The 15,994-nt window shown below is 59.7% G+C and overlaps 1 protein-coding gene across 1 annotated transcript; it reads right to left on the bottom strand.

Moving 5' to 3' along the window:
* Positions 1-479: 479 nt before the first annotated feature.
* Positions 480-3,576, bottom strand: LOC132536271 (mothers against decapentaplegic homolog 6-like). The gene is made up of 2 exons (XM_060183896.1): positions 3,572-3,576; positions 480-2,257 (listed from the first exon to the last, which is right to left on the bottom strand). The coding sequence occupies exons 1-2, from the start codon at positions 3,574-3,576 to the stop codon at positions 1,618-1,620; spliced, it is 645 nt and encodes a 214-aa protein (XP_060039879.1). The 3' UTR covers positions 480-1,617.
* Between the last annotated feature and the right edge of the window lie 12,418 nt (positions 3,577-15,994).

A 15,994-nucleotide genomic window follows, 5' to 3' on the forward strand; every position in this document is an offset into this window, starting at 1 on the left:
CCTGGGGTCACTTCCCCACTGGGACAAGAATCAGAGTTCTGTTCCACCTTGTGGAAGAGGCCTGCGACCATGGCCCGAGTGGGGCCCCTGGCTCATGGACACACCTGCCCACGGCCGGAAGGGCCACCAAACCTTCTCTATCCCAGAGCAAACCAGTGTGGCCCTTCCTCCTCTGGGGCCTCCTCTCCTCTGTCCCTCAAAGGGCTACAGACATCCGGACTCGTTGTCTCCTGGGCCAGAGGTCCCTGACCGCCCTCCTTGTTCATACAAAACAGCTTATAAAACAATAAAATACTTTATTAAAACGAGAAGCTGCTATTGGCCTTCTGCTTGGGCAGAACGGGAGTGTAGGGAACCCCACCCAGAGAATGAGAGAGGGGGCCCGTCTCTAGAATGGGAGTATTTCCAGAGCTGCACCCCCAGACACAGGCCCCGCCACCCCGTGTGCTTCCCAGACAAAATAAACGGGAGGAAGAGAGGCGAGAAAGAAAATATATCTGTATTGAAAGAATCAGAAGCCGGTGCGTCCGTCCCGGGCTCGCCTATACATAAATAAGGACATTGTAAAAAGGACTCCATAATTACAAGTATAATATATAATTCCATATAATATATAAAACTTTATATTAAATCTAGGTAGATGATATCGGGAGGGGGTTTGTCCGTGGTGGGGGGCAGGGCGCTGGTTTATGGGGGGGCAGTGATGGGCGGGGCTGCCGGAGGTCCCTGGCCCCCGGAGGTTGCACCTAACAGAGGGGGGTCGCCAGTTCCTGCGCATTGTGGGGCGCGATTGGATGGGGAGGAGGATCCACCTTCTCGGGCTTGTGCACCTGCCCCTCGGTGCATTGGGGAGCACCAGGTGGAGAGAGGAACCCCCGTTCCCGGCGCACTAGGGCACAATTGCTCCTGCGCTCTGGGGCACGCCTGATGGAGAGGGGTTTCGCCAGTCCCGTGCACTGGGGCGCGCCGCCAGATGGAGAAGGTGCAGCCGGTTCCTGCGCATCGGAGGGTGGAGAGGGGACTCCTGGTCCCTGCTGCATCGGGGTGCGCCGGACGGAGAGGAGACTGACTTCCCGTCCCTGCGCTTTGGGGCGCACCTGCTCCTGCGCTCTGGGGCGCACCGGGTGCAGAGGGTGTCGCCGGCCCTGCGCATGGGGGCGCACCGGATGGAGAGGGTGTCCCCGGCCCTGCGCTCTGGGGCGCACCGGGTGCAGAGGGTGTCGCCGGCCCTGCGCATGGGGGCGCACCGGATGGAGAGGGTGTCCCCGGCCCTGCGCATGGGGGCGCACCGGATGGAGAGGGTGTCCCCGGCCCTGCGCATGGGGGCGCACCAGATGGAGAGGGTGTCCCCGGCCCTGCGCATGGGGGCGCACCGGATGGAGAGGGTGTCCCCGGCCCTGCGCTCTGGGGCGCACCGGATGGAGAGGGTGTCGCCGGCCCTGCGCATGGGGGCGCACCGGATGGAGAGGGTGTCGCCGGCCCTGCGCATGGGGGCGCACCAGGTGCAGAGGGTGTCCCCGGCCCTGCGCATGGGGGCGCACCGGGTGCAGAGGGTGTCGCCGGGCCCTGCGCTCTGGGGGCCCCAGGGGGCTGTGCCCATGTCCCCCGAGCTCCCCGCTACCTGTGCCCGTGCAGCAGCACCTCGAGCCAGCAGGGGCAGGCGGTGATGACCTGGCGGGAGTAGCTGGGCCCCCAGCCCTTGGCGAAGCTGATGCGGACGCTGCGCGGGTCCGAGGGCCCGTCGTGGGCGCGGGGGGGCGGCGGGGCGCGCTGGAAGTCGAAGACCTTGAGCGAGTACCCGGGGGGCACCTTGCGCACGGCCGGGGGGCGCAGCGTGGGCGAGGCCACGAAGATGGGGTGCTCGGCGCGGTTGTAGGCCCACACGCCGTCGGGCTCGCGGCTCAGCACGATGCCCAGCCCGATCTTGGCGCGCGTGCGGCGCACCGCCTCGCTGCGGGCCGCGGCCCCGGGTCCGAGCTGGCCCAGGCACAGCCCGCTGCCCTGAGGTAGGTCGTAGAAGATGCTCAGCGCCGCCTCCCGCACCGCGAACAGCCGGCCGACGCGCGTGCGGTGCTCCCAGTAGGCCACGCTGCACCAGGGCCCCTGCCGGGGGGCGGCCGCTGCGGGGCTGGGGGCTGCGGGGCAGAGGGCAGAGGTCAGAGGGGCATGGCTGGGGGCAGAGGTCAGAGCGGGTGAGGGGTCAGGGCTGGGGGCTGCAGGGGGCAGAGGTCCGAGGTAGTCCGGCTCAGGGATGGGGCTGGGGGGGGGGGGAGAGTGAGAGGGTGTCAGGGGTCAGGGTTATGGAGGCATGGGGCAGAGGTCAGAGGGGGTCAGGGATGGGGCTGGGGGGCGTGAGAGGGGGTCACGGGTCAGGGTTATGGGAGGCATAGGGCAGAGGTGTCAGGGGTCAGGGATGGGGGAGTGAGAGGGGGTCAGGGGTCAGGGTTATGGAGGCAGAGGGGGTCAGGGGTCAGGGATGGGGCTGCAGGTGGGGGCAGTGAGAGGGGGTGAGGGTTCTGGGAGGCATAGGGCAGAGGTCAGAGGGAGTCAGGGCTGGGGGCTTTGGGGGTCCGGTCAGAGGGGGTTCAGGCGTCAAGGCTGGGGCTGTGGGAGGCACAGGGCAGAGTGGTCGGGTGCAGAGGGAGGTCTGGGGACAAGGGATCAGGCCCTGGGAGTCTGGGGACCACCTAGGGTGCTAGCCCAGGGTCCTCAGGAAAAAACAAGCAGCATTCTGGCACCGGTGATGCCGGACCTCGAACCCGGAGCCTCTCGCTAGCTAGCCCCAGCTCCACACCCTCCAGAGGACCAGATGGGAGGGGAAGAGGCCAGGCCCTCCCCTAGGGACTCAGGCAGGTGGCCAAGCTCAAGCCACCCCCTCCTGCCACCCAGCTCCCAGTACCCACTGGGGAAGCCCCAGCAGCAGAGGGTGGGGGGTGCCAGGACCCCTTCTTCTCTCTGAGGTTTTGCTCCCTGGCCGGCAGCCATCTCCCACCATCTCCCACGCCATGGCCCTCATTAGAAACCGGCTCCCTAATTGCAAAGAAATCCTGGAGTCAGAGCCCCAGGCCAGGCCTGCAAACGTGACCCGGCTCCAGCTCAGCTCAGGCTGGCCCAGCTCCCTCAGACAAGGGGTCCTGGGTCCTGACACCCCACCCACGGTCAGCAGTTCCCTCCCATCTGAGGCCGACTCACAAGGACCCCACTGTGTCCCTCCAACCTGGAAATCAACTCACATGTCACTGTTAATAATAATAATAATGCATTTCACCATTCCAGGTCATTTTCTCAGAGAGAGAGAGAGAGAGAGAGAGAGAGAGGAAAGGGGCAGCACAACACTGGAGCTTCCTCTGGTGCCATAGGACCTCCCATGTGGCACTGGGTTCGAACCCCAGGCTGTGGGCTGGGTGAGGCAGATGGCAGATAAGCCATCTCCCCAGCCCTGTAAGGGATTCCAGTACCTGCCAGAAATCTAACCACCTCTGCGGCGCGGGGAGCAGGAATGTCCGTCACCTCCCTGGGACCAGCCGGGACCGGGACCGGGTGGGGGGGTTCCCTCCAGCCGGCCCCTCACCGCATGTCCTGGCGTCCTCCGTGCCCGCACTACCCACATTCCTGCCAGCAGAGGGCAGCGGCGGGTGAGGCAGGAATGTGGGCACCCCCCCAGAGCCCCCCTCACCACCCCAGGCTGGAATTCCTTCCCCTCTGCCTCGCCTGTAACTGTGTGAGGTGCAGGGGCGCGGGAAGGGGGGAGAGCCTCACAGCGATTTTCTGTGCAAAGGGCAGCACGGACCCGGAGACGTGGCCAGGGGCGCCCCCAACGTCCAACGCCCGGCCCCCAGCAGCCAGGATGGAGACCAGCCCGGGGGTCCCCCGCAGGCTGGTGGCCGCCACCCCTCCCGCGTCCCCAAAAAGAGTCCCTTCCTCTGTCACGCGTCCCCGGGGCAGCCCAGCAGGCCTGAGGTCAGGCGCTCTGGCAAGAAAGGGGGCTCCACGCGGCCTCCCCCAGCACCCCGAGCCCCCCACCACCGCTCCCCCCTTTTTCTCTCCCGCCAGCCATAAAGGCAGGGATGTGCTCAGCTCCCCCAACGCGGGCGCCAGGCCGCCCCCCACTGCAGAGGCCCAGCGGGGCTCCTGCAGGAAGTTCCTCCTGGCTCCAGCTCAGGGGACACTTGCAGGCGGTCGGTCTGGGGGGGAAGGGCTTGCAGCCCCCACCCCAGGCCGGGAAAGGAGGGGAGGGCGGCAGGAAGCACAGAGATTCTTCTGCAGAAGGGAAGCCGGAGACCAGAGACCAGAGACAGACCGCGGGCCAAGGTCACACAGGAAAGGAGGGTGGCCTGCCTCCCGCTAGGGGGCTGGGGAGTGGACCCCACATTTACCCTCTGGGGGGAGGGAGGGAGGGAGAGAGGGAGAGAGGGGAGAGGGAGAGGGAGGAAGGAAAGGAGAGAGACGGGGAAGGGGGAAGAGGGGGAGAGAGGAAGGGAAGGAGAGAGACGGGGAAGGGGGAAGAGGGGGAGAGAGGAAGGGAAGGAGAGGGGAGAGGGAAAGGGAGAGGGAGAGGGAGGAAAGGAAGGAAAGGGTGAGGGGAGAGAGAGGGAGGGAAGGAGAGAGAGGGAGGGAAGGAGAGAGAGACCGCGCAGGAGAGACAGGGAGCAGCTCCGTGCTCAGAGGGCTGGAGCTGAACCTGAGGACTGGGGTGTCCTCAGCTCTCTAACCCTGAGCTACCACCGTCCTCACCCCACTGTAAGCACTCTCTGCTCAAGAATCTATTGGGCGCACCTGGTTCAGCACACATGTTCCCATGCACATGGCCCTGGGTTCGAGGCCCCGCTCCCCAGCTGAAGAGGGGAAGTTTCAGTGGATCAGGCCTGCAGACATCTCTCTCTCGTCCTAGCTATCTCCCCTCCCCTCTCGGCTTCTCTCTGGTGGGGAGCAGTGGGGTCACAGTGCTGGGACTGACCCAGAGATAACCCAGGTGGCAAAAATAATAAATATAAATAACAATAATTTTTAATACTTAAAGGAAAATACTGGCAGAACTCTTTTCTGCATAAATTTTAAAGACATCTTCAATGAAATGAATCCAATTACAAAGAAGACTAAGGCAAGTATAAACCTATGGGACTACATCAAATTAAAAAGCTTCTTCACAGCAAAAGAAACTACTACCCAAACCAAGAGACCCCTCAGAGAATGGGAGAAGATCTTTACATGCCATACATCAGACAAGAGGCTAATAATCAGAATATATAAAGAACTTGCAAATCTCAACAACAAGACAGCAAATAACCCCATCCAAAAATGGGGGGAGGACATGGACAGAATATTCACCACAGAAGAGATCCAAAAGGCCGAGAAACACATGAAAAAATGCTCCAAGTCTCTGATTGTCAGAAAAATGCAAATAAAGACAACAATGAGATACCACTTCACTCCTGTGAGAATGTCACACATCAGAAAAGGTAACAGCAGCAAATGCTGGAGAGGCTGTGGGGTCAAAGGAACCCTCCTACACTGCTGGTGGGAATGGAAATTGGTCCAACCTCTGTGGAGAACAGTCTGGAGAACTCTCAGAAGGCTAGAAATGGACCTACCCTGTGATCCTGCAATTCCTCTCCTGGGGATAGATCCTAAGGAACCCAACACACCCATCCAAAAAGATCTGTGTGCACCTGTGTTCATAGCAGCACAATCTGTAATAGCCAAAACCTGGAAGCAACCCAGGTGTCCAACAACAGATGAGTGGCTGAGCAAGTTGTGGTGTAGATACACAGTGGAATACTACTCAGCTGTGAAGAATGATGAATTCACCTTCTTCACCTCACCTTGGATGGAGCTTGAAGGAATCCTGTGAAGTGAGATCAGCCAGAGAAAGACAAGGATGAAGATGGGATGATCTCACTCATGGACAGAAGTGGAGAAACAGAACAGGAAGGAAACACCAGGCAGAACGTGAACGTGGGCTGGGTTTGGAGTTCTGCAGCAAAGTACAGGACTCTGGGGAGGTGTGTGGGTCCAGGTGCTGGTGGTGGAGGAGGACCTGGGCTGGGGGAGAGTGTTGTGCAGACATCCTTAGATGAGAAGCTGTGCGGCGTGCCAGCAACTACCCTATCACCCATGAGCCTCCCAATGAGAAATCAATATGTCTTATTTCCTGGGGGCTGGGGGAGGCCCGCCAGGTGGGAATCCGGCTTCAGGGGACACACAGCCTCTGCCAGTTCTCTCCCCCTTCTGTCTCAGAGACCGAGGAAGGAGAGACACCACAGCACCGCCCACCACCAACAGAGCTTCCTCTGGTGTTAGAGGCCTCCCGGGTGGTACCAGGGCTCGAACGCAGAGCCTGGGCATGCAGGGAGGAGCCTGGGCGACTGTGGACACGTGACTGGTGTCACAGCCGCCCTGTCCTGGGGCTGGCTCCTCCTGGCTCCTGATTCTCTCTCTCCAAGGACACGGGGGCCGGGGAGGCGGTGCAGGGGGCAGAGCTGGGGGCTTGCAGGCACGAGGTCCTGAGTTCCATCCCAGGACCACCCCCCAGAGGCCCCGCCCCATCTGTGCGGCCTCTCCTGTTCCCTGGTCCCGGGTCCCAGCTCCCCTGGCTGCAGGCCAGCTCTCAATTATTAATTAATCTGGGAGGGGCAGGGGCATTCCTGGCCACCTAACCACTTCCTCCTCCTCCCCGCCTCCGCCAGGAGCCAGACCCATCTTACAGCTGCAGGAAGGGACAGCCGGACGGACACAGAGAGCCAGAATCCAAAATAACAGCAGGGGCCCGACCACAGAGATGGCTGGTGCTGGGTTCGAGCCCTGGTACCACATGGCGGGGTACCACAGCGCCAGGGGAAGCTGTAGGAGGCGTTCTCAGTGTTAAGGGTCTCCCCAGGCAGGGAGCCTCGAGGAGCAGCATTTAGCTCGTGCCTCTCCCCCCACCAGCCAGAGCGGGTGAAGGTCAGGAGGCAGCTGGGTTCAAACTGAAGAGGGAAAAGAAAGTTTTCCCTAAGCCACGCACAGTGTAAATAACTCCAGGGGGCTGTTTATGCTGAGGCACAGTGTGAACACGGAGGGGGAGGGCAGCACAGGGCGCTGGAATCTGGTCACCACGCGGGTCCACCCCCCACACACCCGTGACCTCCCTCCCACCGGAAACGCCTGTGACAGTCAGCCGCCCTCCACCCTCGCAGCCCCGGGGTCCCCAGGGGGTGGGAAGGAGGTCAGTGCCGGTTAGGGGGGAAGGTCCAGAGAGACAGCTCACTGGGGTTGAGCCCTGGCACCATGTAGGAGGGCACCATGGCGCCAGGGGGAGATCCTGTGCTGTAGTGTGGCTGTCAGAGCGGCGACAGGGCCACTGCAGGAGGGGACCAGGGGCAAGCAGGGTGTCCGGGTCAAGGTCCCCCAGGGGGGTGGGGGCAATTGGAGCAGGGGGGCCCCACGGGTGTGGGGGTGCGGGGAGGGGGGGCAGGAAGCGGGCGAGGCCGGGAATTCGAGCCGGGAGGGACTGAGTGACTGCCAGGCCCCAGCGGCGGGCAGGCGGGGCGCCAGGCGGGGATGCCAAGTCGGGGAGTCGGCACCGAGGGGAGGCCGGTTCCGCCAGGCAGGGCGGGTCCCCGAGGCCACTGGGGCCGGGCACGTGGGGGCTGGTGCTCTGCCAGGGAGACTCAGAGCAGCCCGTCCCGCCGTCACCCCCACCCCCACGGGACCCTGATCAGGCCTCAAACACCCCCCTTCCGCCTCAGCTCCCAGGAGTCTGTGGGCTCGTGGGTGCACCAGGGTGCTAGGAAGAGCGCCCACTGCAGTGGGACGGGCCTGGCGGCGTCCCCGAGGCCAGCAGGAACCCCAGCCGGGAGCAGGGCCCCGGGGTCTCAGCCAAGACGGGGGTCCGCACTGCACCCACAGGGCCGGGGCCTTCACTCCCACCCGCATCCACGCAGCCCTTCATGTCATGGGCCTGTCCACCCACCGCTCAGCCCGTGCCCGTCCATGCAGACACCCACCAATCCATCCATCCTCTGTCCGTCCACCTGTCCACCCACCACCCACTTCATCTATCCATTAGACCACACACCTACACACCCACTCGGCCTGTCCACCACCATCCATCCATCCATCCATCCATCCATCCATCCATCCAGTGGCCTATCAATTCCTTGTCTATCCACAGACACACCCATCCGTCTGCCCATCATTCACTCTCACCACTCATCCAGCTACCATCAGCTGAATTACCCATCCATCCATCCATCCGTCCATCCGTCCATCCATCCATCCGTCCATCTTTCTTTTTTTATAGTTATTTTCTTTTTTGAAAGATTTTTTATTATTATATTTATTTATTTTCCCTTTTGTTGCCCTTTTTATTATTGTTGTTTTAGTTATTACTGTTGTTGTTATTGATGTCGTCATTGTTGAATAGAACAGAGAAATGGAGAGAGGAGGGGAAGACAGACAGGGGGAGAGAAAGACAGACACCTGCAGACCTGCTTCACCGCCTGGGAAGCGACTCTCCTGCAGGTGGGGAGCTGGGGGCTCGAACCGGGATCCTTACACCGGTCCTTGTGCTTTGCGCCACCTGCGCTTAACCCGCTGCGCCACCGCCCAACTCCCCTCCATCCATCTTTCTATCCATCCATCTATCCACCCACTCATCCATCCATCCATCCTTCTATCCATCCACTCCATCCATCCATCCATCCATCCATCCATGCATCTTCCTGTCCGTCCGCCTGTCCATCCATCCATCCGACCATCTTTCAATCCATCCATCCATCCATCCATCCATCCATCCATCCATCCATCCATCCATCCATCCTTCCATCCAGCCACCCAAATATTCATGTATGCACCCGCGCCCATCCATTCATGTGTTCCCTCCCTCCTTACGCAGATTCATTGTCGTCCACCTGCCCCCTTGGTGGTCTCCCCCTCAGCCAGGAGAGCCCCCGGCCCCCAGGGGTGAGAGCAGGAGTGGGGTGGGGGGTAGGCAGAGCCCTGAGGCCCCAATGCAAGGTGCAGGGGAGAGCCCTCACAGGTGCAGGGGGGACCCTCAAGGGTGCAGGGGGGACCCCAATGAAGGGTGCAGGGGAGACCCCTCACAGGGTGCAGGGGAGACCCTCACAGGGTGCAGGGGAGACCCTCACAGGGTGCAGGGGGGACCCTCACAGAGTCTAGGGGAGACCCTCACAGGGTGCAGGGAGACCCTCACAGAGTCTAGGGGAGACCCTCAAAGGGTGCAGGGGGCCCTTCACAGAGTCTAGGGGAGACCCTCACAGGGTCTAGGGGAGACCCCTCACAGGGTGCAGGGGAGACCCTCACATGGGTGCAGGGGAGACCCTCACAGGGTGCAGGGGAGACCCTCACATGGGTGCAGGGGAGACCCTCACAGGGTGCAGGGGGGCCCCTCACAGAGTCTAGGGGAGACCCTCAAAGGGTGCAGGGGAGACCCTCACAGGGTCTAGGGGAGACCCTCAAAGGGTGCAGGGGAGACCCCTCACAGGGTGCAGGGGAGACCCTCACAGGGTCTAGGGGAGACCCTCAAAGGGTGCAGGGGAGACCCTCACATGGGTGCAGGGGAGACCCTCACAGGGTGCAGGGGAGACCCTCACAGGGTCTAGGGGAGACCCTCACAGGGTGCAGGGGGCCCTTTACAGAGTCTAGGGGAGACCCTCACAGGGTGCAGGGCACCCCACTCCCGACATCTGCCTGTGTGAGCCACCCCCTCTGTCAGTCCAGGCCACTCAATGGGCCCCACTCGGGCCCCAACGTCCACTGTTGCAGCCTGCCCTGGCCCCCGAGGCCTCACCCAGTGGGTTTCAGGCCTGTCCAGGAGTTGGGGGCCACGTCACCCCCGGGGTCTGAGAACTGAACCTCAGTGGGGGTCGGGGTGTCCCCAAGGGGGCCTCACCCTCTGGCCAGGGCCCCCTGCAGGCCCTTGGGGCCCTGCTGATAGCAGCCCAGGGTGGGGAGACGGAGAGCCCGGTGGCTCTGTCTGTCTGTCTGTCTGTCTGTCCTGGGGGGTGGGGGGCCCCTCAGACAGCCCAGCCGGATGTGCGTTGCAAACTGGGGCAAAGTTTCCTCTTGTGAAGATAACATTGTGAGACACAGGAAGTCTGCCGCCAGGCTTCCAGGAGCCTTCACCACAGGCGGGGGCGGTGGGGTGGGGGGGTCAGGCTGCGGGGACAAGGAGGAAGGTTCCAGAAGGGGTCTCCCCTAGGCTCACCCGGAAAAGGCCACCCCCTCCTTTGGGGCTGCAAAGCAAGAGTGGGGGGGTAGCCTGCATCCAGATTCCCAGGCCTCACCCCTGCAGGCTGTGAGTCACAGTGGGAGGGGGCACCAAACCTCCGGCCAGCCCAGGGCACAGGGTTCAAGGCCCGGCGGGGAGCCAGGGCGGCTGCCTGGGAAGGAATGTCAGGGGTACAGGGTGACAGGACAAGCCTGCAGGCCTGCCAACAGGAGCCGGAAGCTTGTTCACGCCAGGCCGGAGCTGGCGGCAACACTAGAGGCACCCGAGGGTGAGGGTGAGCGTGGGGACACGCGGGACGGGACCCCCCACACAGACACCCTGCAAACCCCAGGATGGCCGCTTCCTCCTGTGCCCACCTGGGCCTCCCCGCGGATGGCACGACAGAGGTGACAGGGTCACCAAGCTCCGGGCAGGGAGGTTCCCCGTTAAAGACAGTGAGTCCCCGGTCCCGGGTTCAATCCCCAGCACCGCCACCAGCCAGAGCTGGGCAAGACTCTGGTCTCTGTCTTTCTCTCATTCAAGTAAGTAATAAATGAGCAAGTAAATGTATAAATCAATTGTTTAAATAAAGGTACTGTAACATGTAACCCTGCCTGTCGAAGATAAATTTGGGACTCTTAACTTTTTACTAAAAGAAAAATGTAGGTCTGAGGAGGCAGCACAGTGGTTCTGCAAAAGGCCTCCCCAGGCTGAGGCTGTGAAGCCCCCGGTTCAATCCTCAGCACCACCACCAGCCAGAACTGAGCAGGGCTCTGGGCTCTCTGTCTGACTATCTCTTTCTCTCTTTCATTAACAAACAAATAAAATGTCTTTAAGGCTGGGAAGACAGTATAATGGTTATGCAAAAGACTTTCCTGCCCGAGGCTCCAAGGTCCCAGGTTCAATCCCCAGCAAACCATCAGCCAGAGCTGAGCAGGACTCTCTCTCTCTCTCTCTCTCTCTCTCTCTCCTTCTCTATTTCTTTCTCTCTCTCTCATTAAAAATAAGTAATATATATTTAAAGTAATAAAAAGGGAGACAGGCAGTAGCACAGCGGGTAAAGCACACATGGTGCAAAGCGCAAGGTCCAGCGTAAAGATCGCAGTTCAAGCCCCCGGCTCCCCACCTGCAGGGGGGGTCACTCCACAGGCGGTGAAGCAGGTCTGCAGGTGTCTGTCTTTCTCTCCCCCTCTCTGTCTTCCCCTCCTCTCTCCGTTTCTCTCTGTCCTATCCAACAACAACGACATCAATAATAACTACAACAATAAAACAACAAGGACAACAAAAGGGAATAAATAAATAATATTTTTAAAAATTTAAAAAAGAAAAGAAAGTTATTGACTTCTTCCAGAGGTGCAGCTATAGAGTAAAGAAAACAACAAAAAAATCACCTGAAAACTCAACAAAATACAAACAGGATTTCTTCAGAAACTCACTAAGCCACGGCCAACAAGTAGCAGATGCCACCATGATGCCATCCCGACCTCCCTGGGCAGACGCCCTCCCCCATGTGTCCTGGAGCCTCCCCTCCCCAGAGCCCTGCCCCACTAGGGACAGACAGACACAAGCTGGGGGTGTGGACCCACCTGCCAACACCCATGTCCAGCGGAGAAGCAATGACAGAAGCCAGAACTCCCACCTGCTGATCCCCATAAAGAATTTGGGTCCAGGGGCTGGGTAGTGGCGCACTTGGTTAAGTGCTCACATTACAGTGAACAAGCACCAGGTTCAAGCCCCCGGTCCCCACCTGCAGGGGGAAAGCTTTGCAAGTGGTGAAGCAGGGCTGCAGGTGTCTCTCTGTCTCTCTCCCTCTATCACCCTTTTCCCCCTCCATTTCTGGCTCTCTCTATCCAATAAATAAATATATATATTTTTTTATAAAAAGAGAATTTTGAGGGAGTCGGGTAGTAGCACAGCAGGTTTAGTGCACATGGTGCAAAGGGCAAGGACCGGAGGAAGGATCCTGGTTCGAGCCCTGGGCTCCCCACCTGCAGGGGAGTCGCTTCACAGGTGGTGAAGCAGGTCTGCAGGTGTCTGTCTTTCTCTGCCCCCTCTCTGTCTTCCCCTCCTCTCTCCATTTCTCTCTGTCCTATCTAACAATGATGACATCAATAACAACAACAATAATAAGTACAACAATAATTTAAAACGGGGCAACAAAAGGGAAAATAAATAAATAAATGTTTTTTTTAAAAAGAGAGAGTTTTGGTCCCTATTCCCTGAGGGAGAGAGATGTTAGGGGGAGGTGACCAGAGGGGTCAGAACTCCAATTCTATCAGGACCCAGAAAAGAGGAAAAAGGGCACTCCGAAGCAGTGGTGGACGTAGGTGTGACTGAGGAAGAGACAACAGGACTAGAGGGGGAAAAATGAGGATATATAAAAATATACAGTTATAGAAATAACAGTCAGCCCACACCTGTGACCTTGGGAGAACCCCTGCAGTTTCCAGTGGAGGGAGTGGGGGCACAGAAGTCTGGGGGCGTGGATGGGGTGGAATTGTTCCCCTGCTAGCTTGTCATTTTGTAAATCAGGATTAAATCACTGATAAAATAAAATTAGCAAGAAGCTACTGACAGAGGAGAGGGTTCCACAAACGCTCTGCTCACGGTCCCGCCCCCAAGCGACACGGCGCAGGGTCACACGCCAGCCCTCACATAGGAGGGTCCCAGCCACCCCCCACCCCTGGGGTCCCCCAGCTCTGTTGTCCTGGGTCCAAGGAGGATTCCCCCCGCCCCCCACACACACACCTTCCAGAATCTTCTCCAGCCCTTTGCAGAATGTGACTCAAGCTGACCCCCCCCCAAGAGAAGGGAGCAGGGGGAAGCTGAGTGGCCTCAGCCCGTAGTCTGGGGGTACAGGGAACCCCCCCGAAGCGAGGCTGCAGGTCAGGCCGGGGGTGCCCGTGGGGCACAGGGCTCTGTGCTCAACGTCCAGGGGACCCAGCGACAGCAGACAAAGCACGTCCTGAGTCCCTAAGGAAGGGGATGGTGGAAGGGACGCTTTCTGCTGGCGGGGGAGCCCAGACCCCTCACACCTGACCCCCCCCCCCCCGGGCTTGGGGACTCAAGGTGAGTCTTCTGGGCCGCCACGGGTCACCAACGGCAGACAGTCACACCAGAATGCTCTCTTCCTTGAGGTCCACAGAGCAAGCGCTCCCCCAGTCCCCCGCAAATGTGCAGAACCCCCAGCTCCCACCTTGGGCCACTCTGCTCCACATCCACCGTCCCACTCTGAGCCCCAGGCCTTGAAGCCAGAAGGCCGGGCCCAAGTGCACCCACAACACCCGCCATGGTTTCCCCAGGGGACCCCTCCCCTCCCTGGGGGGGCGGGAGAAAGCCAGGCTCTTCTAGGCCCCGGAGTAAACAGGGTGAACCCAGTTCTCAAGCCTTCAAGCAGGCCAGGCCAGGTGCATATTTCTGCAAAGCTGAGTTGAATCTCCACACCGTCCGCCCCTCCGTCCACAGAATCGAGCGTGGGGTTTGTTTCATTAAGTCAACTGGAGCTGGCAGAGTCTGAGGGGACAGGGAGCCGGGCCTGAAGCCAAACCCCACTCAGACCACAAAAGTCAGGAAGAAAATTTCATCCAAACTTGTTTTTTAAAGCAGAGTTACTTAAAAAAAATGATTTATTCTCTTTTGTTGCCCTTGTTGTTTTATAGTTGTAGTTATTATTGATGTTGTTCTTGTTGGATAGGACAGAGAGAAATGGAGAGAGGAAGGGAAGACAGACAGGGGGAGAGAAAGACAGACACCTGCAGACCTGCTTCACCGCCTGGGAAGCGACTCTCCTGCAGGTGGGGAGCCGGGGGGCCCACTCAGGGGTCATGGTCCCAGTCCACAAGGTGGAACTCTGATTCTTTTTTTATTATTATTATTTTTCCAAAAGAAAGGAAGGAAGGAAGAAGGAAGGAAGGAAGGAAGGAAGGAAGGAAGGAAGGGAGGAAGGGGGTGAGGATGGGGAGAGAGCACAGTAGCAGAGCACAAAACTCACAGAGGCCCCGGGTTTGGCCCCCAAAGCTCTGGTGAAAAAGAAACAGAAGCTGGTGGGAGGCAGCTCGGCAGCACAGCCCCAGCCTTGCGAGCACCAGGCCCTGAGTTCAGACGCCCCGTCTGCTGGGAGAAGGCGCCAGGGAGGCTGGACAGGGCCCCGCAGACGTGCCCCGGACGCTTCCCACGGAAGGAGACAGAAAAGCCGGCCCGGCCGCCATCGGGGAGTCCCTGTGCGGCTGGGGACGGCCCCCAGCCTGTAGCCGGTTCCTCCTCCCAGAAAAACAGGAGCCAGGACTGGCTGCTGGCCAGGGGCCCGCCACACCCCATGGCGGGAAGGCCTAGGCCTGGCACGCCATGGCCCCGGGTTCGATCCCAAACAGTGCAGCCACCTCGCGGAATGGGGGTCCTGAGACCCACCTGCACCCCCAAATGCAACAAAGCAAAGCAGAAACACAGGAGGAGGAAAAAAGAGAATACCGAGGAGGGAGGCAGTTGGCGGCACACCCGGTTGAGCGCACACGTTACGGTGCGCAAGGACCTGGGTTCAAGTCCCCCGGTCTCCACCTGCAGGCTGGGAAGCTTCACGAGTGGTGAAGCAGGGCTGCAGGTGTCTCTCGGCCTCTCTCCCTGTCGCCTTGCAATTTCTGTCTTTATCCAATAGTAAACAAACATATAAATACCTTTTAAAAATGAGACAAACTCTAGGGATGAGTGGTGGCATAGCAGTTAGCGCACACGTCACAGTGCGCAAGGACCCGAGTTCAAGCCCCTCATCCCCACCTGCAGGGGAAAAGCCTTTCGAGAGGTGAAGCAGGGCTGCAGGTGTCTCTCTGTCTCTCTCCCCCTCTATCTCCCCCTCCCCTCTCAATGTCTCCCAGTCTCTATCCAATAATAAATAAATAAATAGATTTAAAAAGGAAAAAGAAATGAAATAAAGTATCTTTTAAAAAAGCAAAAAGAGGGGGGCCGCCCAGGCGGTGGCGCAGCAGGTTAAGCACAGGTGGCGCAAAGCGCAAGGACCGGCGTGAGGATCCCGGTTCGAGCTCCCGGCTCCCCACCTGCAGGGGAGTCGCTTCCCAGGCGGTGAAGCAGGTCTGCAGGTGTCTGTCTTTCTCTCCCCCTCTGTCTGCCCCTCCTCTCTCCATGTCTCTCTGTCCTATCCAACAACCACGACAACGACGACAACAATGACAACAATGTCAACAATGATAAACAACAAGGGCAACAAGAGGGAAAAAATGGCCTCCAGGAGCAGTGGGTTCGTAGTGCAGGCGCCGAGCTCCAAAGAACAACCCTGGAGGCAAAAAAAAAAAAGCTAAAAGAATCAGCAGAAGGACAAGTAGAAGAGGAAGAGAAAGAGGGAGGAGGCGGAGGAGGAGGAAGAGAGAGAAGGAGGGAGTTCAGCCGTTCACAGCCCTCCAGCTTCTGGGTGCTGCGGCCCACCCTCTCAGCCGCACCTGCCCCACACACGAGCTCCCAGCACCCGGCCTTCCAGTCCTGACTCAGACAGAACCGTGAAGGGCTGGTCTGTCCCTTCTCACTCGTGTCTGTCCGTCTGGATGTCCCCAGGAGCCCCCACTCACGCCTCACAGAGGGAGAATGGGGCTCAGAGAGGTTAAGGCACTTGCCTGAGGCCACAGAGCCGGAGAACCTGGAGCCCAGCCCCTGCTCTGGCCTGCGGGGCGGGGGGCACCCCCAGGTCGCACTCGGCCCAGACTCGGGGGGGGGGGGGGGCAGCCACCGAGGAAAGGCAGAGAGCCAGCACCTACGGGTGCCAGGCCCCTCTTCTCAGCG

This window comes from Erinaceus europaeus, unplaced genomic scaffold (genome assembly GCF_950295315.1).
Source record: "Erinaceus europaeus unplaced genomic scaffold, mEriEur2.1 scaffold_904, whole genome shotgun sequence".
Classification (NCBI taxonomy): domain Eukaryota; kingdom Metazoa; phylum Chordata; class Mammalia; order Eulipotyphla; family Erinaceidae; genus Erinaceus; species Erinaceus europaeus.